The 25,183-nt window shown below is 50.5% G+C and overlaps 7 protein-coding genes across 7 annotated transcripts; 3 read left to right on the plus strand and 4 right to left on the minus strand.

Moving 5' to 3' along the window:
* Positions 1-86: 86 nt before the first annotated feature.
* Positions 87-1,452, plus strand: EDB91DRAFT_1104146 (translationally-controlled tumor protein). The gene is made up of 7 exons (XM_041317379.1): positions 87-226; positions 277-350; positions 408-538; positions 589-723; positions 775-828; positions 882-897; positions 951-1,452. Exons 1-7 carry the CDS (start codon positions 168-170, stop codon positions 995-997), a joined length of 516 nt encoding a protein of 171 aa, XP_041182829.1. The 5' UTR covers positions 87-167; the 3' UTR covers positions 998-1,452.
* On the minus strand, positions 872-2,905 carry EDB91DRAFT_1293980 (thioredoxin-like protein; the record flags this gene model as incomplete). The annotated part of the gene is made up of 6 exons (XM_041324886.1): positions 872-1,380; positions 1,430-1,510; positions 1,565-2,356; positions 2,411-2,494; positions 2,553-2,690; positions 2,739-2,905. 6 exons carry the CDS (start codon positions 2,903-2,905, stop codon positions 1,128-1,130), a joined length of 1,515 nt encoding a protein of 504 aa, XP_041182830.1. The 3' UTR covers positions 872-1,127.
* Positions 2,906-3,262: 357 nt separating this feature from the next.
* Positions 3,263-4,625, minus strand: EDB91DRAFT_1234716 (uncharacterized protein; the record flags this gene model as incomplete). Its single annotated transcript, XM_041321236.1, has 5 exons — positions 3,263-3,402; positions 3,455-3,809; positions 3,846-3,868; positions 3,893-4,224; positions 4,375-4,625. The coding sequence occupies 5 exons, from the start codon at positions 4,623-4,625 to the stop codon at positions 3,263-3,265; spliced, it is 1,101 nt and encodes a 366-aa protein (XP_041182831.1).
* Positions 4,626-6,133: 1,508 nt separating this feature from the next.
* EDB91DRAFT_1293996 (uncharacterized protein) lies at positions 6,134-8,633 on the minus strand (the record flags this gene model as incomplete). Its single annotated transcript, XM_041324887.1, has 9 exons — positions 6,134-6,217; positions 6,279-6,741; positions 6,815-7,487; positions 7,540-7,793; positions 7,844-7,885; positions 7,940-7,982; positions 8,032-8,172; positions 8,219-8,562; positions 8,611-8,633. Coding segments are annotated over 9 exons (2,067 nt in total), but the record flags the coding sequence as incomplete, so codon positions are not given.
* Positions 8,634-9,398: 765 nt separating this feature from the next.
* On the plus strand, positions 9,399-21,325 carry EDB91DRAFT_533838 (uncharacterized protein). Its single transcript, XM_041327624.1, has 19 exons — positions 9,399-9,515; positions 9,572-10,281; positions 10,327-10,455; positions 10,504-10,631; positions 10,685-11,085; positions 11,143-12,347; positions 12,405-13,492; positions 13,543-15,550; positions 15,602-18,541; positions 18,598-19,110; positions 19,162-19,266; positions 19,313-19,513; positions 19,573-19,775; positions 19,826-20,063; positions 20,116-20,202; positions 20,255-20,432; positions 20,485-20,636; positions 20,687-20,860; positions 20,917-21,325. Exons 1-19 carry the CDS (start codon positions 9,440-9,442, stop codon positions 21,037-21,039), a joined length of 10,659 nt encoding a protein of 3,552 aa, XP_041182833.1. The 5' UTR covers positions 9,399-9,439; the 3' UTR covers positions 21,040-21,325.
* On the minus strand, positions 21,138-23,277 carry EDB91DRAFT_1294007 (uncharacterized protein; the record flags this gene model as incomplete). The annotated part of the gene is made up of 9 exons (XM_041324888.1): positions 21,138-21,322; positions 21,382-21,767; positions 21,817-21,924; positions 21,980-22,583; positions 22,638-22,767; positions 22,813-22,903; positions 22,954-22,982; positions 23,038-23,087; positions 23,140-23,277. 9 exons carry the CDS (start codon positions 23,275-23,277, stop codon positions 21,248-21,250), a joined length of 1,611 nt encoding a protein of 536 aa, XP_041182834.1. The 3' UTR covers positions 21,138-21,247.
* On the plus strand, positions 23,220-25,117 carry EDB91DRAFT_533780 (aspartic peptidase domain-containing protein). Its single transcript, XM_041327623.1, has 6 exons — positions 23,220-23,717; positions 23,766-23,844; positions 23,893-24,138; positions 24,193-24,491; positions 24,545-24,799; positions 24,850-25,117. The coding sequence occupies exons 1-6, from the start codon at positions 23,441-23,443 to the stop codon at positions 24,924-24,926; spliced, it is 1,233 nt and encodes a 410-aa protein (XP_041182835.1). The 5' UTR covers positions 23,220-23,440; the 3' UTR covers positions 24,927-25,117.
* The last annotated feature ends 66 nt before the right edge of the window (positions 25,118-25,183 follow it).

Below are 25,183 nucleotides of genomic sequence, written 5' to 3' on the forward strand. Positions count from 1 at the left end.
GTGTCGGGATTCGGATGACAAGATTTTTAATATCCCACGGGATTAGATCCAGTGATATCGATGTACATAAAGATCAAGACCACTTCAGGATCTCTCTTACCTCAACTTCGATCTCCTTCGTCGGAACCCCCTTTCTTTTTCTCTAGACTTCATTCTATCTACTAACAATGCTTCTTTACGAAGACATCATCACCGGCGATGAGATGTTCTCTGATGCATTCCCCATGTACACTCGATCATCCTTGGCGCTCAAACCGTACTGACTATTACATTCAGGAAACTGGTGGACGGAATCGCCTACGAAGTCGATTGCCAGATGATCGTCCTAAAGGAGGGCGATGTCGATATCGGTATGCGCGGCATTTTTTCTCGTGCGATCGAGAGATCAGAACTCATCCATTTTGCAGGTGCCAACCCTTCAGCTGAAGAACAGGAAGAGGCACTTGAGGCTGGAGCAATTTCCGTCAACAACATCGCACATTCATTCCGTCTTCAATCTACCGTCTACGACAAGAAAGCATATCTAGGCCACCTCAAGGTATTACTGTCATTCATACCTACGGACATCGAAACTGATCAAGGGTTTAGGATTATATGAAGAAAGTAGCGGAAAAATTGGCAGAGAGTGGAGATCCTAATGCTCTTGCTACTGTTACCGACTTCAAGGCCAAAGCAAATGTTTTCGCTAAGAAAATAGTTGGTAATTTCAAAGACTACGAATTCGTGTGTTGCGCTTTGCCCTTATACGTGTTGACTCTGACGATCGAATTTCAGTACACTGGTGAGAGCATGAACATCGAGGGAATGGTGGCCTTGTTGAACTACCGGGTAGGTTGCTGTTACAGGAATCGAGGATGTGTTCTCATTGATTTCTTTTCCAGGAGGATGGGATTACCCGTACGTATTATCTGTCAAGCAGATCTGTGACCATGCTTATCGCATCTCGGCAGCCTACTTCACGTTCTGGAAGCACGGTCTCAAGGAAGTCAAACTTTGATATCTTATTTCAACTGTGCTTTTCATTATTCTCATCAAGGCAATCACGAGTCTGCTCCACTTTGCGCTCTTACGAGCCCCCATGAATGCAAGAGATAACATGAGTAGATGCAACTTTACTACACAAATAATTACAGTTCGTCGTGAGCATCTCGCGGTGCCTCGAATGTAGCCTGCGATCCGTTTTCCGGAGCTTTGACTGCAGGCTTCAGGCTGTTTTTAGCATGCTCCTCCACATACGCAACAAAAGATTCCAACTCCCGGTCACCGTTGTACTCAAGGAACTCCCGCGATCCAGCAGGTTTGAACTTTAGGGTAGGGAATGAACTAACGCGGAATGGCGCTGAAACCGGGAGATCATTCTCCGAACCCTCAAACTTTGCACTGCAGAAATTAATAAGCTACTGTCCAAAAAGTGGAGGAGTGAACGTACATGATCAACTGGTCCTTCACACCAGCGAAGTGATCACCGAGGGAGTCCCAAATTGGTTTCAAGCGCTTGCAGTGACCGCACCTAAGAGATAGGTTTGAATAATATGTACCATAGACCATCAACAAAACAGCGTACCATGTAGCGTAGATTTCAATAAACACATCCTTGGAGTCGTCAAACACGACCTCGTCGAATTGGTCACCGACGAGCGTAAAGACATTCTCATCTTGAGACTCAGGGATAGGTTGGCTTTTAAGCTTAGGAGCGAGCGTCCCGGCGAGGTAGTCGGCGACCATAGTGGAGACAGCATCAGCCTCGATGGGCTTGTTCTGGTCGTAGGGGTACTTGCTCTGGGTCTCTAGATTCTGAATAACCAAGCTCGGCCACTTGGGCTCAGCAAGGTTCAAGGCCTTAGCGTGCTCGCCAAACTTGGTCGCATCTATCCAAACGAAGTGAACCTCGCTGCGGTACTTGGCAGCAACAGGCTTCAAAGCAGTGATGACCTCGTCGCTCTTCTCGTTTGCAGGCTCCACGAATAAGTAGACGATGGGCTTTCCGCTGGCAGCGTACATGGAGAAAGTCTCTCCATTGACCTCGCCAAGAATGGGGATAGACAGCTGCTTAACCCAGCCCTCAATCTCACTGACAGTAGCTGCAGACACTGGGTACGGGTAATCAGAGGCATGCTCATCGAAGTTGCGGTAGACAACGATGGCAGGGGGAGTGACGCCTGCAGCTGAGATGGCCTCAGCGTCCGAGGTGATGCCAAAGAGATACTCGTCACGGTTCTTCTGTGCTGCTGCGCTGAATTCAGGCACAGGAGCCCCTGTGGTCGAGGAGACGTAGGCAAGGACGACAATCTTATCAGCATTTTGGAATTCGTTGAGATTAGAGGCGGTGACCTGAGAAACGGCAGGAAGGGTTTGTCTAATTAGAATGAGGTTAGCAGGTAGTCAAGGGAGTCAAAAAGACTAAACGTACTTGACCATGTAACTGATGATGCCATCGGCAGTTCGGGCACCAGAGTAGTCAGTGGGTTCACCGTTGCGGAAGACTTTCAGGGAACTGTCAAGGGAAGTTCAACACACATAAGAAAACAGTTGCAACACTAATATGAACTTACGGGTAACCCTGGACGCCATACTCCTGGCAGAGGTCTGCCTGGTCGACACAATCGACTTTAGCGAGCTTGATTTCCTTCTCCTTGAGAGAAGTGGCTGCCTCCTCGTAATGGGGAGCAAGAGCTTTGCAGTGGCCGCACCTGTCATGGAACTCAGCCAGTGGACATGCGAAAAGATGATGATGTTACCATGGAGCATAGAACTCGACAAGAATTAGAGATTCTGGGTTAACAGACGAACTGAAGGTGTCCTTTGTAAGGGCAAGTACATCGGAAGGAACCTCAGCATCCTCAGCAGATGCGAAGGACGCAAGAGCGATGACGGAGGCCACCGACACGAAAGAGTTGAGACGCATTGGACGATGCGTACGTGGATTTGAGGAAGTTGGCTAATGGAGTCAAGCCACAAGGCTTTTTTATAATCCAAGTAACTGTATACGTGTCGCCAGGTGTCACTCCGGTCTGGTATTGCCGTAATTACAGCAACTTCCAGCAATACACAGCTGTAAAGCCGCGACTCGTTACCGTTTATGCTACTTTATTCTTCCAAATACACTTGGTTTGAAATAAATGGACACGCGGCCATAGCTACTCTATCCAGTTCAATCATTGAGTCGGAGCAACATATCTACCAACAATGTCCAGATTTATGTGTGAATAGTTTGAGCGACATTGAGCTATGTACACCTATTGACTCGAGCAACACAATTCAACTACAAATTGGACAGGTCGAAGTTACTGCCAGCTGTTCGACCGCCACCATAGTGCCTCACCCCTGCGACAAAAGGACGTGGCTGAGGGAAGTCAGTCACAGGAAACGTATGTGCGCCAGCATTTGGAGGGGGCGAAGGTACTGGCGTACGGTGATGAGCCATGTCAAATATGAGAACCTAAATGCGACTTACTTTTGCGAGTTGGAGGTGCCCTTGATCCATTCACACTGCCGTTGATGCTGGGCCGTCCAGCAGGTAAAGCGGGAGGGTCAGGATCAGCAGATGCTGGCGTTGAAACGGTATGCAGTCGAGGAACAGATGCGGGCGGCACTGGACGGAAGGGTGAAGGTCGAGATGTAGGTGTAGGCGGTGCAGGGGAGTCAACTTCCGATAAAGCTCGGACACGAGCTGGAGGAGCAGGTAGACCATCTGTTGCAGGAAGTTTACGAGAGGGTGGAAGGGGGGCTGCTCGAGACGGAGATCCAGCCGCCGACAAGGGTCTGGCTGGAGGGGGAGGAGGGACTTTCCTTGCAGGTGGAATTGGAGGCTGAACACTGTTGCGAGCGGGAGGATGGGGAGGAACAGAACGAGATGTCGTAGATGGTGCTGGTCTGGGAGGAGAGACAGGACGAGCCGGCGGGGATGGAGGACGAACAAGCGAAGAAGTATGACGTGCAGGCGAAGAGGCAGTACGGGCGGGTGGAGAGGCGGTTCGGAAAGGTGGTGGTGGCGGGCGGGCAGGGGGTGTTGGGGGAGCTGCAGGGGGGGCAGGGGAAGCTGTTCTTGCGGGAGGCGGTCGGCGTGGCGGAGGAGGAGCACCATTGGGAGGGGTGGGCGTATTTCTTGAAGGCAAAGTTGGTGCAGCTCGTGAAGGCAGAGCAGGAGCAGAGCGTGATGGCAGTGATGGCGCATGCCGACCGGGGGGCGCGGGAACCGCAGAATGGGGTGCGGGTGCGGACGGCCTAGGAGGAGGACCCCTCGCAGGCGGAGGCGGCGCACTAGCAGCAAAGGAAGAAACATCTCGCCTAGGCACTGATGGTGGCTTTCCAAGCGTTGGAGGTTTTGCTGAGGAACGATGTTAAGGACAAGATCAGATGATAAACGATAACTACATACCTAAGTTGCTTTGTCCTGCAGGCTTCAACTTGGGCATACCTCCTGCAAACAACCCACCTAATTGAGGGGGACCGCCAGCACCGATTGCGGACGATGCGCCTCCTGCTCGTGCAGCAGCAGCAGCCCCGATACCGCCCCCGCCCCCGCTTGGCTTCGCATCAATCACAGGCGCACTGCGGTCACTTGTTTGCGCTTTCTTGAGTTGTCTGCCCGCCTGAATCTGTTTCAAGAGTTCAGAGGAGGCCATGGTTGATCGTGGTCAGCGAGAAAGGGCGTGTAGTCACTCCGCAGCCAAGTACTGACTCTGTGTCCACACGTGACGATCGATGTCATCGAACCCCCTACTACTCGACACCATCTACATATACTACCACTACTAGCAGAATGAAGCGCGGTCAAAGGAATGCTGAACATAGCCAGGATTCTACAGATACAAGGGACTGGGTCCTGGACGATGAAACAAAGTTCATCCAATACATCGCTATCCACCAAGCCAAGGGTGGACAAGGCATGGATTTCGACAAGTCATTCTGGGTCGATGCCGCCACCGAGATGGCTAAGCAGGGTGCACCGAAAACTGCTGATGCCTGCCAGTCAAAATGGTTGCAGGTGGGTGATATCAGCCCACATCAATTCGCGTGCTGATATCGAGAGTCATGACCTTCAGATTCGCAAAACTTTTCATGTTATCGACAAGTTAGCGAATGTGCCTGGCCTATCTTACAGCCTTGATAATGGAGCTGGTGTCATTGCTGAGTCTGAGATCATCTGGGCTGGTTTTATAGAAGTATGATTTTGTAACCCATCTCACTACTGCTGCACTAATATGTACGCAGAATACTCCCCGAGCCAAGCCATTCAAGACCAAAGGCTGGCCGCATTATGAAATACTGAAGGGTACCATATCATCAAAGACACGCAGCAAGAACGTTTTCGATGACATTATCCATCCTACTGTCATCGGCTGTGGTCCCGGCTACGACAAAAAATACTGGGATTCCATGACGGCTGCACTTGATGTTATCGAGTTTGGGCCTCATAGTGTCCCAACAAACAGTGTCGCCGATGATCCAACTGTCCCGCTTGGCAGATACGCCTTTCACCCCGGGCGGCAACCTCCCCTTGGTCCCTCCAATATCTCTTCATCGGACTCATCAGACGATGACGACATGTGGAATGAGTATCAGCCACCAAAATCCTCAAACACGCAAAGAAATGCGCCATCAGCGTCAGCTGAATCTCTGAACGCATCTCTTCTGCATGCTCTTGATCGGTTTGGTGAGGCAATTCGCAAGCTCGGCCCCGTCTTGGGGCAGCCAGTAGACACTCCAGGAACGAGCACTTCGTTTTCTGTGGATCCAGTCCCGCTACGCAAGCAAAGGGCCATCATTCAGGTGCAAAAGGAGGATCTGGAAGACCAAGAAATACTGACTATGATCAATCTGTTCCAAACTGACGTTGCGACTGCTGACTCCTACCTTGTGATTGAGAAAGACAGTGTCCGGAGACTGTTTTTAGCGCAGTACTTGAAGAAGTAGCATCCTCTTGCATCTGAATCCCACATACATGCATGACATGGGCGCCACCTTTCATCGTTTACATGCATACATGCATGTCTTTCCTAGTATACGTCGCGACGTGGTTGGGCTTGTATGTGTAAGATACGTGCGGCACTGTTCCTGGTATCATCGGCAACACACTAGGGGTCTTCAGGCAACTAACGTACAATATTAATTGCTGCTACTAAGAAGTGCATTACCGTGCCGCCAATGGCACGAAAGGAGTGTAAGTAAACTCGTCAAAAGTGGTATGTAAACTGAGCGTGTTGGAGCCGTTAATCTACCTGCAAATGACGGTCGTGGTCAACTTCACTGATACTAAAAAGAGCCTGAGCCCCTACCTCAGTTACACCAAAAGAACTCGTTGGTGTAGTGTTCGAGTGCCAAAATACCCTCGGAGGGGGACGTGGTCCACGAATGCGTATTCCACTGGCAGCTGGAGGGGCACGACGGTACGTTACGAATGCCGGGATGGAAGGATCAATGAGGCTGTTATCTTCTGCCGCTTCCTCCTGCACTTTCAGCGATGGAAGTCTACCAAAAAATCTTCGGGATCCAGCAGGACTAAGAGCATTGAAAGACTGCTCTCCGAAGGTGCTCTGTGTGAGTAATTTTGAAGAATATGGAACACTGGCGGCCAGTTGTTCTGTAGGGGATGGCTGGGGAAGAAATGATAGAAGAGACTGGTTGCCAAACGTACTTCGCCTGGTAGGTGATAGACTGCTCTGCCCAAACGTCAACCACTGGTCATGTCGGTGCTCCGAAGACGAAGACTTTTCGTCGGAGGGAGTCACAGGAGCACCTCTGCTGTTACGATGGAAGTGGACAAGATAAGATGGCGCGCTCTCCAAAGGCAACAAGAAAACTGGGGTCAGACGGTAGTGTGCTGCTACGGGAGCGCTGAGACCGTCTCTTGGTCACATCCACCCTGCCACGGGAGCCGAATGGCTGGATGATATCAGACCCGTACGCCACTGAATCGGCAGATATTGGCCGAGACGTCTGCGCCGCAGGGGGCAGCAGCAGTTGTGAAGTAGTGATGTTGATGTGTGGCCTGATGGGGAGACCGTCACGGCTAGGTGGACCTTGATGGCGCTCTAAGTCTTGTGCGTACTCATTCTGGTTAAGTAGAATACGACCAGCATCAGATGGTGGCGCGGAACGGGTCTTGGTGTACTCCTCCACAGCCTCGTCATGACCATAGATTGAAACCGATGAACTGAAGGTCTCAACCGGATCGAGTAAATGGGGGCGAGATTGGGTGTACCTTAATCTCGAGGCAATCTCGACCACATCGGTCTGGCAACTACGAGCAGCAGTGTTGGAACTATAAAGACTAGATGATATTGACGACGCAACAGATGTACGGTAGGTCTGAGTGGTTGGGAAGTCCGTCGAGGCAGCGAACGGATGGCCAGGGATATGAATTTGTGCGGTGCGTCTGGGAGGCATCGACACTCGAATGGTGGGAGCTGTTGAACAATCAAGGCTCATGGGTACAGGTATTGGTTCGCCAAGAATCGGGCTCCTTCGACGTTTATGGAACGTTGCTAGAATTGTTCAATATTTCAACGGACACCAACTCATCTCAGAAACACATACCTAGCACAATAAGAGCTCCTATACTGAATGGAACAAATTCACCGATGATGTCGATCGACTTGACTCCGGGTACCAAAGTCAAGAGGTCGAAGAGCAAAAGCGATAGCGCGCGAAGAACTCTCGTATCCGTTATTGCTCCAATCCTGTGCTTGAACTCGAGGAATGGCGGAGCAATAAAGGACAACAGTCTGCCGATTATGTAGAGCTCTAGGGTCACGAGCATCAAGGACATGGTCAAGGCGGTGGGAAGGTAGCTTCATGGAGAAATTAGACAGTCATGCCGTGCGCACCAAATATCACTGACCTTGTCCTGTAGCACAAGTACGTTCCGAGCTGTAGTACATATCTGCAATTGTAATTCTTTCAAAATATCCATTGAGGAAGGAGTGACGACACGTACGCGACTGTTCCAACGCTAGTGGCATATGTTGCAACCACAAAACCTTATATAAGTGTCAGTCAAGCCCACCTGTTGAATAAGGATGCACTTACCACCACCAACAAATAACCAAGACCAAGCCAGATATATTTCCCACCGCCACAGCTCGAATTTTCGTAGATCAAGATTTAAGACGATCAGACCCATGAGACGAGCACAGGCTGCAGAAAATCCTCCTAAGGCAACGACAAATGCTACGAAATGAGGCATCTACCACGATCCTGATTTTGTGCGACTCACCACAAACAGAAGATCCACTGCTGGAATTGAACGACAGTAAGGATGAAAAGTGGGCCACGCTCGCGAACGCGAAACAAAGAGAAAGCAGCAGGACTAGCACAGAGTTTTCATCTTCCAATGAATTTATGCTGGAACCTCGATCACCCCCCAAAAGGGTTTCTAGATGCTTCTCAGAATTCTTCCAAAGAGCGCCATGTTCATTGCGAAAGGCGGACTCTAGCTGCAGGTCTTGATCAAAGGCCCTGGTGCATTTTCGATACAGGTGACACATCACTGGCGAGGTCCCGATGCATAGGAGACTGCAAATAAAGACCCAGCCTAGAAAAAAAGACGCGATTTGACGACTGAGACGTAAATTAGCTGATACCCATTGGAGAGACGAATCGACTCACTAGTCGGGATGCTCCGAAGATTCGCTGATGGATAGTGTGCTTGCATCACGTACCATAAGGACACTCGATGCATCGGAGCCCAGCATCATAGATGATAGCACTTGGGAAAAGAGAACGGACGAGGCCAGCTCGGAAAACGACGAGAAGAGGGTTTTGGGGACCAGCCTCCACAAGCATACAGTGAGGGAGCGCTAGGGAAGACCGAGAAGGTATCACGTTTCTGAGAATTGTTCTGATACATTCCAATTTTATATTTGTTACAATCTGCACAGCCCCAGGCAGGCTATGGTACGTGCCTACCTGTCGAGTCTCCCTTTGGTTAACGTTGATACAACGGAGCCACTAGCCTACAATGTGACAGAAGGCCTTGACGACCAGGCGTGGCGCCAGAATGCGTTCAGTAAGGTTCAGTAGTAACTACTACTAGTAGTTGTAGTGGCCTGCGGGCGGCAGTGGCAGTGAGTGGGCTGAGTGCATGATCTAAGCCCACTTGGTTTGGTTGTCGTCTGAGCGATGGTTTCAGTCCCATCTCTCAAAATCAAGAAGAAGCCACGTACTCTGTTGATCATTGTGGGGTTTGATTGTTCTCCTGTGTCCTCCAATCGCCGATCACTGTTGGAGGATGCAGATTAACTTGCTATAACGTTCACTTATTTAAGTAGTCCCTAGTATTAAGGGACCAAAGTGGGCCACCCCCGAATGAGGGGTGACTGGTGCTTTATCACGTGAAAATCACGTGAACTTTGACCAAACTTCGAACCAAACACATTTTCCGGGTCTAGCTTGCTACTGGTTAGTATCAAGGCAGGCCTCCTCCTCCTGTTCCATCATGGAGAACACACCGCAGCTAGGTACAGCTGCAGATCTTGAAATGCGGGCTGCTCGCATTGCGGACCCTGGTATAGGTACGTGTCCTCCCATATAATTCAACATTCTGAAATTGCTGAGCACACTGTCATAGATCTCAAAACGAAGCACAACGTTGCATGCGAGCTACGAGAAATGATAGACACCGTCAGGGATGCCGAATCTGCGCGTGTATTCCCTCAAATGATTCCAGTTCTCTTGGAAATTCTGAACACCGGGGACGCTGCATATCATAAAGACATCATGGAGTACCAGTTCAGGCGCGTGCTGCTTGAAATCATACATCGCATTCCCTACGGGGAAACTATACGTCCTCTTGCTCTGCCATTACTCGGTGGTATGCTTCACGCCTTGCGTCATGATAATGAGGAAAATGGCGTCACGGCATGCAAGATTATTATCGACCTTTTACGGTCGTTTCGAGCCCTGACAGAAGAGCTCGTCGCCGAATTCATGGGAATTCTTCAAGACGTATTTCGGAATATGAAAGGGCTTGTCCTCGATACACTCTGCGAGGACTCCCCTGTTCTTGATCCCAATGTCGTCCTTCCCAGCATTCGCAGTTTCAAAGTCCTCGCCGAGATGGGAATGGTGGTTGTCACCTTTTCTCAGAGTCACCGCCCGCTAGTCCTTACAGTCATTCAAACAACACTCGGCCTGAACTTCGAGGTTCTGGGTCTCGAATCTCCCGCCCAGAAAAAAGCTAGAGAAGATTATGAGGCCATGGGATCTTACTGGTCCGGCATGGCGCCCACGATTAAGAATCCTCAAGCGTACATGGATTTCATCACTGGGCAAATCAAGGTATGTCCTGGAACGATTTCGATATTCGAGGTACTCATTGCTTAGATGGTATCTTATGTCGCATATGTCATGCGAGGCTTTGGAGAGCAGTTTGATTCTTTTGGAGAGAGGCTGATTCTTGCTGCTCTTCGATTAATGCAAGACTTGCCTTCCAACGGAATTCAGGCCCGAAAGGTGAGCTACATGTCTCAAAGGCACCACCAGACCTAACGCATCCTTCAGGATCTGATAGTTGTGCTACGGCATCTTATTGGCACGCCGCATCGAAAGGCCCTTTTGCCCCAGATCGACAAGCTGTTCGATGAACGTATTCTTCTTGGAGATGGAGTTGGTAGTAAAGAGACTTTGCGGTAAGTTCACTCGATCGGGCAACGAAGGGCTATAGTTGATCATCACCATTCAGTCCGTCAGTCTATGCCTCGGTTGCAGACCTTGTTCACCACGTCCGAGGCGACCTCTCAGCGAATCAGCTCGCGCGCGTGGCGAAGCTATATTCCGCCTTGATCCATAACCCATACCTCAGCCATAACTTACATACGCTGTTCTCCAAGATGATGTTCGGTCTGATCGAGAATATTACAACGAAGGACACCCCTCAAGGTGCCGCACGGGTACTGACTGCAATGTTCGAGACCTGTGTCGATAAGGTCGAGGCGATGACACTAGTCTTGGACAATGCACTCGAGAGGATCGAGAAAGCCAAAAATGGTGAAGAGCAAGGCATCAACTTTCTGCTGATAGAGAAGACACGACCCGTCGCGGGTGCTGCCTATGCAACTGAGAAGCCGGAAGAGGTTATCCACGGTAAGAGCACGTTCAAAATAGCACTTTCAATGCGTACGAATTATCCTTTGATTATAGAGTGCCGCTTTCTCTTCCGAACCCTCCTTCATGGTTTCCGTGTTTGCCTAGTGGGATTGAAGAAATGTGATGCACCAGTTCCCGACGGCACACTAATCCTCCGTCTCTTCAAAAGTTGCATGGAATGTATGGCCCTATTCGACACCGAGCCACGCGACGCTACCGAAGCCATGGACTGGTTCAGCGCAGTCCTGCTGGAGGTCAATCTTCACGTGTTCCAAGAGGTTTGGACCCACAAGATCGAGTTCTTTTTCGAAGCAGCTCGAAAGAGACCTGCGCTCTTACAAATCTGCCAAATTTTGTTCAGTCGTGAAAACGTCTCGCCCACTTTGGTAGCAATCGTCCTTCGTTTCCTTATTGACCGCCTATCACTTCTTGGGGAGTACGACGACCAGACAGCGGTCATCACCATTCGGCTGTTCAAGATGGCATTTGGTGCAGTCACGTCTTTTCCTGTGCCCAATGAACCCATTCTGGCTGCACATTTAGCTAAACTCATCATGGATTGTTTCCCTCTCGCTGCGAAAGCCTCCAAATCAACCAACTACTACCATCTTTTGAGAGGCTTGTTTCGCGCAATCGGCGGAGGAGGGGGTCGTTACGAACTTCTGTACAAAGAAGTTCTACCACTCCTTCCCGATATGTTGGAAAGCTTAAACCGCCAGTTGCATGCCTCCGAAGGGTATGCGAGGGACATGATCGTTGAGCTTTGCCTCACGGTACCTCTGCGTCTCACACATCTCCTACCCCATCTCACATATCTCATGCGCCCCCTCGCACTTGCCTTACGTGGGACTCCTGAGCTCGTGTCTCAGGGTCTTCGTACGCTTGAGCTTTGTATCGACAACCTGACACCGGATTTCCTGGATCCGACTCTCAACACCGTTCTCCGGGAACTCATGGAAGCGCTTCACAGTCACCTAAAGCCATTACCTGCTAGTCATCATCATGCCCACACGACCATCCGCATTCTTGGCAAGCTCGGTGGGCGCAATCGTCGTTTGTTATACAAAGAGCCTGCCCTCGAATATAGCCCATTCTCGAAGGCGGCAACCATTGCTCTCTCTTTCGGCGGCTCGATGGAAAACGTGAAGCTGGCTCCGATGACTAACTTAGCGGTTCGAACCCTCCGCAAGGCTGCACCTGCCTATCGTGCCCACACATACTCCTTTTTGGAGACGTGCATTATAACTCTTTTGCATGATGTAAGTAATATTGGATAGGGTTATACTCAGTGACTGACGTTCAATCTCGTACCACAGAACAGCCACGGACCAGATGAATCTGCGGTGTTCGTCAAATCACTGGAAGCGATATTTGACGCGATACACATGCCCGAAGTGAAAGATGACGCTGACAAGTTCATTCGTGAACTGTCTCGAGCTGTATTCTCAATGGAGCTTCGCAAGAATGCAACTAAGGAAGCTGGCCTCAAGCGATATCCTAGTCCCCTTCTTTCTTCGTACTTGGAGGCCTTACCTTGCGCTCTCGCACGCGATAACATCGAAGAAGTGCACAAGGGTGAGGAACTTGTCACGTCAATCTTGAACGACTTGGTGGTCATGTGCGCGCAGAATGGTGTTACTGCACAGGACGTTGTTCCTACGCTGAACCAAATCTCTGCGCGCTTTTGTGCTGTCTGCCTCGACGATTCATGGGTGCGGAAGAGCGCAGGATGCACGGGAATCAGGATTTTGACGTACCTCCCTAATATTGGTGTAAAATGGGTTGGTGACCGCGAAGTTGAACTTGTGCGAACCTTGCTTCACATCCTGAAGGATCTCCCTTTTGATCTCCCGCGCGATGTCACCGACGTCATCGATGTTCTTAAACGTGTCTTGCGCGTCACCTACACGGATATGGATGCCATGTCTGACATCCCCATCACCGCTCGTGCAAAGCTAGTCCATATCCTCGGTATCTTCTTCTCCGAGCTCTCAAACCCCAACCCGGTGGTTCGTCAAGCGGCCCAAATCTGCGTCGAGGTCTTCGTCGAGCTCACTGGGAAATCGGCTCACGAACTCCTCTTACCTCATCGGGATCGCATGCTGACAGCAATTTACACCAAACCGTTGAGGGCGTTATCTTTCCCGATTCAAGTGGGGATGATCGATGCAGTACGCTACTGTGTCAGTCTTGATCCACCGCTTCCGGAGCTGAATGATGAATTGCTCCGATTGTTGCACGAAACTCTCGGACTCGCCGACGCCGACGACGTCCAGCTCGCTCGCGGAAATCTTCGCCAAGGATCCCTCGAGATCATCAAGCTTCGGGTGGCTTGCATCAAGCTCCTTACTGCATCCATGCCTATGACAGATTTCTTTTCAAAGCAACACCAAACTAGACAGAGGTCAGCGATAGTTCCTAATTTGTGGGCAGCATTGACTTTATATGATGCAGAGTCACTGGAGTCTATTTCAAGTCTCTGTATTCCCCTTCGCAGGAGGTAAAAGAAGTTGCACACGAAGGACTTCGCATGGTTCTCACCCATCAAAGCCGACTCCCCAAAGAGCTCTTGCAGACAGGCTTGCGCCCTATCTTGATGAACCTTGCAGATCCCAAGCGTCTGTCGGTTTCTGGCTTGGAGGGGCTTGCGAGATTACTAGAGCTCTTGATCAACTACTTCAAAGTTGAGATCGGGCATAAGCTCCTCGATCATTTCCGCATCGTCGCAGACCCCCAAATGTTACAAGCATCTTCGAAGCTTCCCTTAGCTGAGAACGAAGGCATCACGAAGCTTGTCCGATTGGCCAATATCTTCCATCTTCTCCCTTCTGCAGCGAATATCTTCTTGGAAAACCTTGTCAATGCCGTAGTCCAGACGGAAGCCCAGATGCACTTTTCCGGTCGCAGTCCCTTCTCCGAGCCCCTGGGTAAATATTTAGATCGCTACCCAGGAGAGGCGATGGACTTCTTTATGCGCCATCTCCAGTTCCCCCGCCATATCAGAACTCTCAGAAGCATCCTTCAAGCAAGACTTGCTCCCAACCTCGAGCGTGAGATTGCGTCTCGTACGCAATCATTAGTGCAGCTCTGCCTGAAAAGTGGTGATCGGAGTCTCCTACTTCCTGGCCTCCTGCTCTTCGATGACCTGGCAGACATTCAGCCAACTTGGCTTGCCGACAACGAATACATCATCGATGTCCTCCTCGGCATATGGCGTTCAGAGCCTCTGCAACCTGAACAAGATGAAGTTATGGTCCCTGATGCGATTCACCGGCAATCCACAATCATGTCAATCTTCATGAAAGCGCTGGAGCGAACCCCTCGTGTCGACTTGCTTTTCGACATTGTGGCAATCTACACCCGCGACATCGCAATGGATCTGACGCGACTCACACAGTTCCTCTATCGGCACGTTGCGCTGAATGAAGACCTCTTCTATCGTCGCAATGTTTTGTCACGCTTCGTGGTCTGGTTCGAAGACACTTCATATTCATGGGCTCAGAAGACCTATTTTCTGCGTTTCGTTCTGACTCCGACTATCTTGATTCAAGCAAGTAGCCCCGACAAGGAGGGCCTACTTGACATGGACTTCGTGACATCTCTTCATCGAGTGATTTGGCAACCCATGACGGACACGTCTTCTTTCCCGGATGCCGATGATATGTTCATGATCGAGTTGCTACACTTGACTACGGTGCTGGTACATCGCTTCCCAGAGCTCGTGGAAGATGTGAAAAAGGACATCATTCGTTGTGCATGGCACTATATTACCAGTGAAGATGCAGTGGTGAAGCAGACGGCGTATCTGCTAGCTGCACGTTTCTTCGAAGCGTTTGATACCCCGCAGAAATTCATCCTCCGAGCTTGGACTGGGCTCCTTCGTCCTCCTCACACGGACGGCAAACTCCTCATCAAGCAGGCGCTGGATATTCTCGCGCCAGCTCTTCCTCGCTCGGGTGGCAATGATGCAGGATATCCTCAATGGGCTAGGACGACGCGGCGTTTACTGGCAGAAGAGGGCAACGGATTCCAACAAATCATCATGATCTACCAACTTCTTGTCCGCCAGCCGCACTTATTCTATCCCGTTCGTGCGTTGTTTATCCCGCACATGGTCAACTCGCTGTCCAAACTCGGTCTCTCTGGCACGGCGTCTGGTGAATCTCGTATACTCTCCATAGATATCTCCCAGGTTGTCTTTGATTGGGAACAGAAGTCGCAGGATTCCGGCACTCATGCACAAATTGAGTCGCCCCGAGCCTCCACGGCATGGGTCACCCCCCTTCCCTTCAGAGAAAGCATTGTCAGTTTCCTCGTCCGCCTTGCAACCTCCTCTCTAGAGCCAGCAGCCAGGACCATCTTGTTGCCTCGTGCACTGTCACTATTGCAGAAGATGGTCGCGCCTTCAGGTTGGAGTGACGTGACTGTCAAGTTGAACTTCTTTTCGCGTGCTCTGGAACAGGTACATGGTTCGCACACTTCATGCTTGTGGAATGCTAATGCAACCGTGCAGACAGAACTTGATTCAGAACCTCACCTTAACCAAGCCCTCAGTGCTGCAAAAGTGCTGCAAGTTGTCGCTGCAGATAAGGATGATGCCTGGTATCTGGCTAACGCCACGATCCTCCAATCCTTGGTTCGCAAAGGCCTGACGACAGATGATCCTGGGTTGCATGACGCCCTTCATCCCATATTTGAACATCTCTTGCAACTGTTCCCTTTGCCTGACCGAGATGAGAAACAGGGCGACATGTCAGACTTCCATACCTGGGTCTACACAGCAGTCGAGGATGGTTTGGCGAACACAACTGCTCTTCGTGGAATCCTCCTCATGCTGAAATCCGTCGTGCAAGTAACAGCGGAGCGCGTCCAGCCGTTCAGTGCATCCCTTCTACGCCTGTTCAGTAAACTAGCCAAAGACCACGTCAGTTCAACCCCGGCCACCAACGGATTTGAGAACGGCGTCCGGCTCATCATCTCCATCATTGAGATTTGCAAGTCTACCATTCTACACCTCGGCGATCATCGGAAGTCATTCTTTGCTGCATTCACTGCGCTCACAGAGAAATCCAAGAGTCAAACCCTGTGTCACTTTTCACTCGATGTTATGCGGGACTGGGCACTTCACACGAACGAGGCATATCCAACAATGAAGGACAAAGTCAGCGTGCTGCAGAAGATGGCAGGCTTTGAGACCCGCGGTGATGCGCTATTCCACAGCTACCTGGAGCTTATCTACGACATCTACACAGAGCCTTCATTGCGCAGGAGTGATTTGACGTCTCGACTGGAACAGTGTTTCCTCCTTGGGTGTCGTGCTCGGGATCCCGTGCTCAGAGAGCGATTTATGGACCTTCTGGACAGTAGCATCCCTCGGTCTCTTCAGGGTCGTTTAGCATATATCCTAGGAGTCCAGAGTTGGGAGCCTCTCGCAGATCATAACTGGATCTATCTCGCACTTCATCTCCTTCTCGGGGCTGTTGACGGGGAAGTGCCATTGATTTCAGAGCGGAGGATCAGTATGGGACCCTCAAATGGCCATTTCGTTGCTCTACAGAAGGCAGCGTCCGTCATCCGTGCCATGCAGAGATTGGCGTTCCTTGACCCTCAAGTTGCACACGACACTTGGGTATCGGTCTTTCCCGCAGCATGGGCGTGTCTGTCTCGTCGAGAACAGGCGGACATGACACTGCACATGATCAACCTCCTGAGCAAGGACTTCCATGCCAAGCAGCTCGAATTGCGCCCCAATGTCATCCAGACTCTATTGGGTGGTATTCACGCCTGCTCGCCACCTATGACTCTGCCACCCTATCTAGTGAAATACCTCGCAAAATCATACGGCGCATGGCACGTTGGGATGGAGATTTTGGAGACGTCTCTAGATTCTGTCAAAGACGATGATCCTGCTGTCAAAGAAACGGTTTACGATTCGCTCGCAGACGTCTATGCCGAATTAACAGAGGAAGATGTATTCTATGGTCTTTGGCGCCGGCGATGCCTCCACCTCGAGACGAACATGGCACTTTCGTTCGAACAGAATGGCATGTGGGAGTTTGCCTCCAACTGTTATGAAGGGGCGATGACGAAGGCGAAGGGTGGCCAAATAGCGTTTTCCGAAGTGGAGTATTGCCTTTGGGAGGACCACTGGATGCTCGCAGCAGAAAAACTCCAGCAGTGGGACACGTTGCATGATTTGGCGAAGAGCGAAGGGAACCAGGAACTCCTACTTGAGAGTGCGTGGCGAACGAAGGATTGGGCCGATCAGAAAGAATCACTGGAGGAGCAGATTAATCAGCTACCTGACGTCGCGACTCCACGAAAGCGGGTTTTCGAGGCGTTCATTGCCCTTCTGAAGGTGCCTGGTGCTCTGGAAAAGAACACCGAATTCACCAAAATCCTCGAAGATGCAATGCAGCTGTCGCTGCGCAAATGGGTTGCTCTTCCGTTCCACATGTCGGCTGCTCATGTTCCGCTGTTACAACATTTCCAGCAGTTTGTTGAGCTCCAAGAGGCCGTTCAGATCTTTGGTTCTCTCTCTACAACTACCGCTCAGAACCTGGAGAAGAAGTCCTCTGATCTCAAGATGGTTCTACAAGCTTGGCGAGAGCGCCTTCCTAACCTGCAAGACGACATCAGCATATGGAGTGACTTGGTTGCTTGGAGGCAGAACGTTTTCAACGCAATCAACAAGGCCTACATCCCTCTGATCTCTAATACCAGCCAAGGCAGTAATTCTGCGACAAGCAACTTCAATACCTCAGGCTACCGTGGGTATCATGAAACGGCTTGGATCATCAATCGCTTTGCCCATGTGGCGAGGAAGCATGACCTTCTCGATGTCTGCTTCAGTTCATTGAACAAGATTTACACCCTGCCGAATATCGAGATATCGGAAGCTTTCCTCAAACTGCGGGAGCAAGCGCGCTGCCACTACCAGAAACCCAACGACCTGCAAGCAGGACTGGAAGTCATCAATAACACAAACCTCATGTACTTCTCTAACCCCCAGAAAGCCGAATTCTTCACTCTCAAGGGCATGTTTCACGCGAGAAGTGGGAGGAACGACGACGCCAATCAGTCCTTCGGCCAAGCAGTCCAGATGGACATGTCTCAAGCTAAAGCATGGGCGGAATGGGGACGGTATAGCGATCGTATGTTCAAGGAGGTCCCCAGCGACATGTCGCACGCCGCCAATGCTGTCAGCTGCTACCTCCAGGCAGCCGGACAGTACAAGAACGGAAAGAGTCGGCCCCTCCTGACTCGGGTGCTCTGGTTGTTGAGTGTAGATGACGCGAACTTTACCATCTCCCGAGCGTTCGACACTTACAAGGGCGAGGCAGCGTTTTGGTACTGGATATCACTCATCCCTCAGCTTTGTCTTTCTATCAGTCAACGCGAGGTCAAGCAAGCGCGATATATCCTGTTGAACCTTGCCAAGTTATTCCCCCAGGTATTCAAGCCACTTTAAGATTCTAGCTTCTTGTCATGATCTCATATTGGTTGTAGGCATTGTTCTTCCCGTTGCGAACGACGAGGGAGGACATGGTGTTCATTAAGAAGCAGGCTATGGCTACAGCAGCAGCACGCGCTCAAAGCGCATTAGCTGCCAACGCAAACAGACGTCCTGACGGCGACCAAGTGATGCAAGACGCTACGGCCGAAGTCCAAGCAGAGATCATCAAGAAGGAGAATTCATCGACTGACGCTGGCGAGTCCCAAACCCTACAAGCTTCCCAGTCCAGCACAGAGACAACTCCTACTGCTGCACAAAACGCAGGCGCCACTGTCCCTCCTTCCGCTCAAAACGCTGCTCCAGGTGCTTCTGACGCCCAGCCGTCTTATGTCATTCGTCAATCTTGGGAACATGTCGATGAGGTCGTTCAGATTCTTAAGACAGCCTTCCCACTGCTTATTCTGAGCATGGAGACTATGGTGGATCAGATACTGCAGAGGTTTAAGGCTACTCCTGAAGAAGAGATTTATCGGTTGATTTGCATGCTTTTGCTCGATGCTGTGCAGGTAAGCACTTCGTGGGCCACTCCCAGACAGACGTTGACCATGCACTTCCAGAACTACGTGATGCGGACGAATACAACGGAGGATGACGGGCAGCTCCAGCAACATACCATACAAAACATTTCCAAGATGGCTGCAAACTTATCCGGATCGGCTCGGGTACGCTCTTTCTACTTGAACGGGAACAAAACTGACCTCGTGATAGCGAGAATACGAAGAAGACTTCGTCAAGAGTAAACTCACGCATTACGAATATATCCGGAAACTTCAGCAATGGAGGGACCGGCAAGAAAAGTATCTCGACTCCCGACCACGCATCCAGTCTCTCGACCTCCTTAGTCACTATCTCACTGAGTTCCAATACGGCAAATTCGACGACATTGAGGTTCCGGGTCAGTACACTGAGGTGAGTTACCCGCTCGATATCGTCAACGAGAGGAAAGTTGACCTCACCCTCTGCTATAGGACAAGGATAGCAATCAGAACTTCATTCGAATTCAGAAATTCGGACCCAAGTTCGAGAATTGTCGGTCGTATGGATACTGCTGGCGCAGATTCACTGTACATGGAAACGATAACTCGCGGACGTCGTTCTCAGTTCAGCTTCCTTCTGGCCGACACTGGCGCAGGGAGGAGCGGCTGACGCAGGTGTTCCGCACCTTCAATTGGTGAGGTCGTTTCTAGCTGACATTTTACTTACTGACCTTTCCTACTATAGTGCTTTGGTCCGTAGGAAGGAATCTCGCAAGCGAAATTTGCTGTTCCATATTCCGGCTGCTATTTCCTGTAGCCCCAGTCTTCGCCTCCTGCAGACCGATTCGTCGTACGTCACGCTCGGAGACATATACGACCATCACTGCGAGGAAGCTGGTTTATCTCGTGAAGACCCCATACTTGTCTCTGGTGAGAAAGTCAAAAGCGTGCTGCTAGAATTCAAGCAGAAAAGTGGTCGGGCGGTAAGTACGCTCCTAACTCGTCCTGGAGTGATTCTTATGACTCTTGCGACAGCCAAACAAGGCGGAATACTTCACCCTCCGAAAAGACATCATGGATGAAATCGGCACTAAGCTTGTTCCAGATGATGTTCTGACCAAAGTAAGCTATCCTGTGTCTTTGTGTAGGAAGTAGTTCATGTTCTCGTGCCTAGTACATGACAAATGCCATGGCCACACCTGCAGACCTCTGGCGTATGCGCAAGCAGTTCGCCCTCCAAGTTGCTGCGACGAGCTTCATGACCTTCGTCTTCTGTCTCACTAGTCGTGCGCCCTCGCGCTTCCATCTCTCTCGGTCTACAGGGCTCATGACGATGAGTGAAATGTTGCCTGGTATGCTTATGTCTCCCAGGGAAGTTGAATCAGTTACTGATTGGGAACGCAGGTCTAGCAGGTCAGGCGCCTGTGTTCGCATCCAATGACGCGGTGCCCTTCCGCTTCACCCCGAATATGCAGAGGTTTTTGGGCCCTGTGTTCACTGAGGGATTGTTGACGACAGGCATCATGGTTATCGGAAGGTGTCTTACCGAGCCCGATGTGCGTCCTTCTTCCTCTTTACCTTCAACTCACTGACATGGACAACACAGTTTGGTCTTGAACAACAACTTTGTCTCTTCGCTCGGGATGAGGTAATGACGTGGATGCATGGAAAAGGACACCCATGGACGTTCGATTTGTCGTTCAGGACAAGTTGTGCGGCGAATATTGAGGGTGTGGTGAAGCGCGCTGAGATCATGGCATGTAAAATTGAGCGAGAGGCGGTGAGTCTGGTTGCGAATTGTCTGCGTGTTCGCGTTCTGATCGTTTCGTCATGCAGGCCCAATCGACCACGAATATGGGCGGTATACCAGTCGCACAGACAGTGACTAACTTGATCTCGACGGCTACGAATCCTGTGCAGCTGATGAGGATGAGCGAGGTGTATCATCCATGGTTCTAGGTTATATGTTATCGAATGTTGTCTTAAATGATCTTTTATCTCTCGTTATCTGACTGCTGTGCTGGACGTTGATTGCTTTGCTGGACGTTGATTGCTTTGCATACATGCACGTGTACATTAGACGTAACATACTTAATGCTTGTAGCAATGTGTAGTATCTGACATCCGAAAGCATGGATGTATGAATGTAAACTATCCCAAGACTGGTTCATGCACGAGCGTTGCGCAAGTAGCCTTCCGTCTGCCGGAACGTATTGATATGGCCCTCGCTCTCAAGCATCATCTGTCAACAACAGCATTAGCGTGACCCCCGAAATAGTTTCATAAAATAAAAATACCTACCTCTTCCGCCATCAGCGCGATATCACTCCCCGGCCTATTATACATCATCGCATTCGCAAACATCAGATACACGTCCCTCTGAAAATCCCTCGAGGTCCTGATAACCCCATCTTTAATCCTTGCTTTGATAGTCTTCAAGTCCATGGGGCGCTTGATGATATCATGGTAATCTGGCGCTTCGGAGGGTTTTATAGGGTTGTGGAAGATGTTACCGTTTCGGTGTTGTGAGATTTGAGAGTGTAGCAGGGTGATGACGGACTGGAAGCGCTTGTTGGGAAGTTGGGCTTGGGTGGTGGATTGGGCGATGGAGCCGGATAAATTGGATTGGAGGGGCGTGGAGGGGCGCTGATCACTGCTTGTTGTGTCGCGTCGGGGGCGTGTGGTTGCTGTGCACGCTTTGGTTAGTGAACATTCACTCTTTATGTGGCCACTAACTTTGTTCTTCCTCCCCTGGTGTTGGGGGTGAGCTCTCTTCCCGCAAACGCTTCCTCTCGGGCTCTTCAGCGCCTTCGCCAACTTCAACTTCATCCACCTTGCGTTTGCCTACGCAATAAGAATTATTCAGTCGAACGATTTATGAATGTGGGTGTGAACGCACCTTGGGAACCCGTCTCGGTATCAACGGACAAGTCCTGCTCCTCCGCGTCGACATTCATGGATGTCTCCTGTGGTGGTTCAGCATGGGAGGGTTCTGTGTCTCGTGCGGGGGACTCCTCCTCCTCTTCACGTTCGAGCGTCTCTTCCTCGCGCATAGGCGACTCTTCCTCGTGCATAGGCGACTCTTCCTCGTGCACAAGCGACTCTTCCTCGTGCACAGGCGACTCGTCCTCGTGTTTGGGCGACTGTTCGCTAGTTTCAACTTCTTCCTCAATGGACCCCTCTGGAGCTGCGGGCGTTAGTATCGCTTCTATCTCACTTGCCTCATCGTCCGGGGACGTAGGCTGCTCCCATTCATTCTGTTCTTCTTCCTCCTCGTGGGTTGAGGCTGAAGGTTCTTCGACTTCAACTAGGTACTCATCATTCTCGGGCTCGTACTCTTGGGTTTGAGGCGAGTGAAGGAGTTCTGTTTCCACAGGAACTGGTTCAAGGACTGATTTAGGTTCGGTGCTCTCGGGTTCTTGCACAGGAGCGGTTTCCTCTTCTTCTGGCTGGGGGGTGTTTTCACGTTCTTGCTCCTGACTATCATGTGAGACCTCGGGTTCCTGCACAATAGAGTTAGCTTGAAGACTGAAGAGGAAGAAGCTAAAAATACGCACGCCGACGACTGTTTCTATCTGTGCAGAATCGAGTTCTGACTCGGGTTCGATTTCTGTTCCGGAGAGCTGGGCACGAATCTTATCGTCCCATTTACCAGCCCGGATATCTTGAATTTCTGCGACGATGGTTCTGGGTAAGGTTAGCGTCAGAAATTGAAGGTGGGCAGGTACTCACTTGAACTTGACCTCCTCGGCTGCGATCAAATCACGCAGCTCTAGGAGGCGTGCGCTGTAGAATTTCTGAGCAAGCTTCAAGTTTACAAGAGCTATGTGCGCGTTTAGCAGTATTTTGGAGTGGCACGGGACTAGGGCTTACCATGTGGAGTATTCGCATCAGACTCGGGGCTGTATGGACATTCATGAGGACATGCACGACTTTGGTTTAGCACGAGTACCTCACCACTCAAGCTGAGCTTCATTCATCAGGCGAGCGTATATATCGCGACAAGACTACAAGAATTTGATCTGAGTAGTCCATACATAGTAAAAGAAACGGGCTGACATTAGTGGAAAAGAAGTTCTTTGGGCGGGAGATAAGAGGATGTTTAGACAGAAGTTTTGAGACTTGTTGCCAGGCATTGGCACCATACTCATAAACAGCTTGTGCCAGTACTAGACATTCTACGTTGCTCAAGCTCATCTTCGTCGTCGTCGTTGTCGTCGTCGACGTCGATTGTTGAGTACCACGTGTGAAATAATCTCCGGCGATGACCAAATTAGGATTACTTACCGGGAAGACGTCAGCCCCATTTAAGACTTGAACTGCTGCTGCGAATTCCCTCGTGTCTCTTTCTCTTGAAACAATGTTGTTGTCCGCGTTCGCCGCCAGCCTCGTCCTACTTCCTTTTGCTTCAGCTGGTGTACACAAACTAAAGCTTAACAAACTCCCACAAGTCTCGCCAGGTCATAATCTCGAGACCGCTTACCTCGCGGAGAAGTACGGCGCACAGGCTCCTTACCAACAGCTACCTTTGATCGGTGCTGGCGGTGCTGGTCGTCACATTCGTCCACCAACAGGAGAAGATGAGCTCTTCTGGACTCAGGAGATTATCAACGGTGGTCACGATGTCCCCCTCACCAGTATGTAACTACCCTCTCCTCTCTTGCCAACCTACTCACATTTCTCAGACTTCATGAATGCTCAGTATTATACTGAGATCTCCCTCGGCAACCCGCCCCAGTCATTCAAGGTTATTCTTGACACTGGGTAGGCATTTCCCCTTTTGTTTTTGACCGAACACTCACAATTCCTTAGGTCGAGTAACCTCTGGGTTCCCAGTTCCAAGTGCACTTCTATCGCGTGCTTCCTTCATGCCAAGTACCAGTCCGGTTCTTCTTCTACATACAAGGCCAATGGCTCCGACTTCTCCATCCAGTACGGCTCTGGCTCCATGGAGGGCTTCGTCTCCAATGACGTCCTCACAATCGGTGACATCACTATCCGTGGCCAGGACTTTGCAGAGGCCACCAAAGAGCCCGGTCTCGCTTTTGCCTTTGGCAAGTATGTACATTTCGTGTCATGGTATTGGGACCCCGTAATTAACGCGTCAACTAGGTTTGACGGTATTCTCGGCCTTGCCTACGATACCATCTCCGTCAACCACATCACTCCTCCTTTCTACAGCATGGTTAACCAAGGTCTTATTGATGAGCCCGTCTTCGCCTTCCGTCTTGGTGACTCCGAGCAAGACGGTGGTGAGGCCACATTTGGTGGTGTCGACCACGCCGCCTACACTGGTAGTATCTCCTATGTCCCTCTCCGCCAAAAGGCATACTGGGAAGTTGAGCTTGAGAAGGTCGCATTTGGAGACGATGTGCTGGACCTTGAGATGACAGGTGCCGCTATTGACACTGGTGAGTCCCTTCTCTGTCCGACAAATTCCAGTTCCTCACCAGATTGCATACAGGCACCTCCCTAATCGCACTCCCCACCGACATCGCCGAAATGCTCAACGCCCAAATTGGCGCCACCAAGTCATGGAACGGTCAATACCAAGTCGACTGTTCTAAAGTCCCATCCCTTCCTGAAATGACGTTCTATTTCGGCGGCAAGCCCTACCCACTCAAGGGAAGCGACTACGTCTTGGAAGTCCAGGGCACGTGCATTTCCTCATTCACCGGTATGGATATCAACCTACCTTGGGGTTCACTGTGGATTATCGGTATGTGATCTATTTTTGGCCACGAACTTCCTTTTGATAAGTGCCTTTAGGTGATGTGTTCCTCCGCCGATACTACACAGTTTACGACCTCGGTCGGGACGCTGTTGGGTTTGCCAAGGCTGCATGAGGGCCCCAACGCCATCTGATATCATGACGAAGCCAGTATCTATACCACGAGGTGGCGTATGCATGTATTGTGCACAGTTTGACACACTTCAATTATGAGTGCTTGGATGCCCCGGTGTTGAGTTGTAATATAAATTCGATGCATTGCATAGCGTACACATGTACCGCATCGATTTTTGATAAACCTTGTGCGTTGCAAAGACTTGCAAAGTTCAGACGGTTATATTAGGCGATGTGACATAACAGGAGTATACTCAT

The sequence above is a fragment of the Suillus paluster genome (assembly GCF_016628075.1).
Source record: "Suillus paluster strain FC165 chromosome Unknown EDB91scaffold_4, whole genome shotgun sequence".
In the NCBI taxonomy this organism is placed as follows: domain Eukaryota; kingdom Fungi; phylum Basidiomycota; class Agaricomycetes; order Boletales; family Suillaceae; genus Suillus; species Suillus paluster.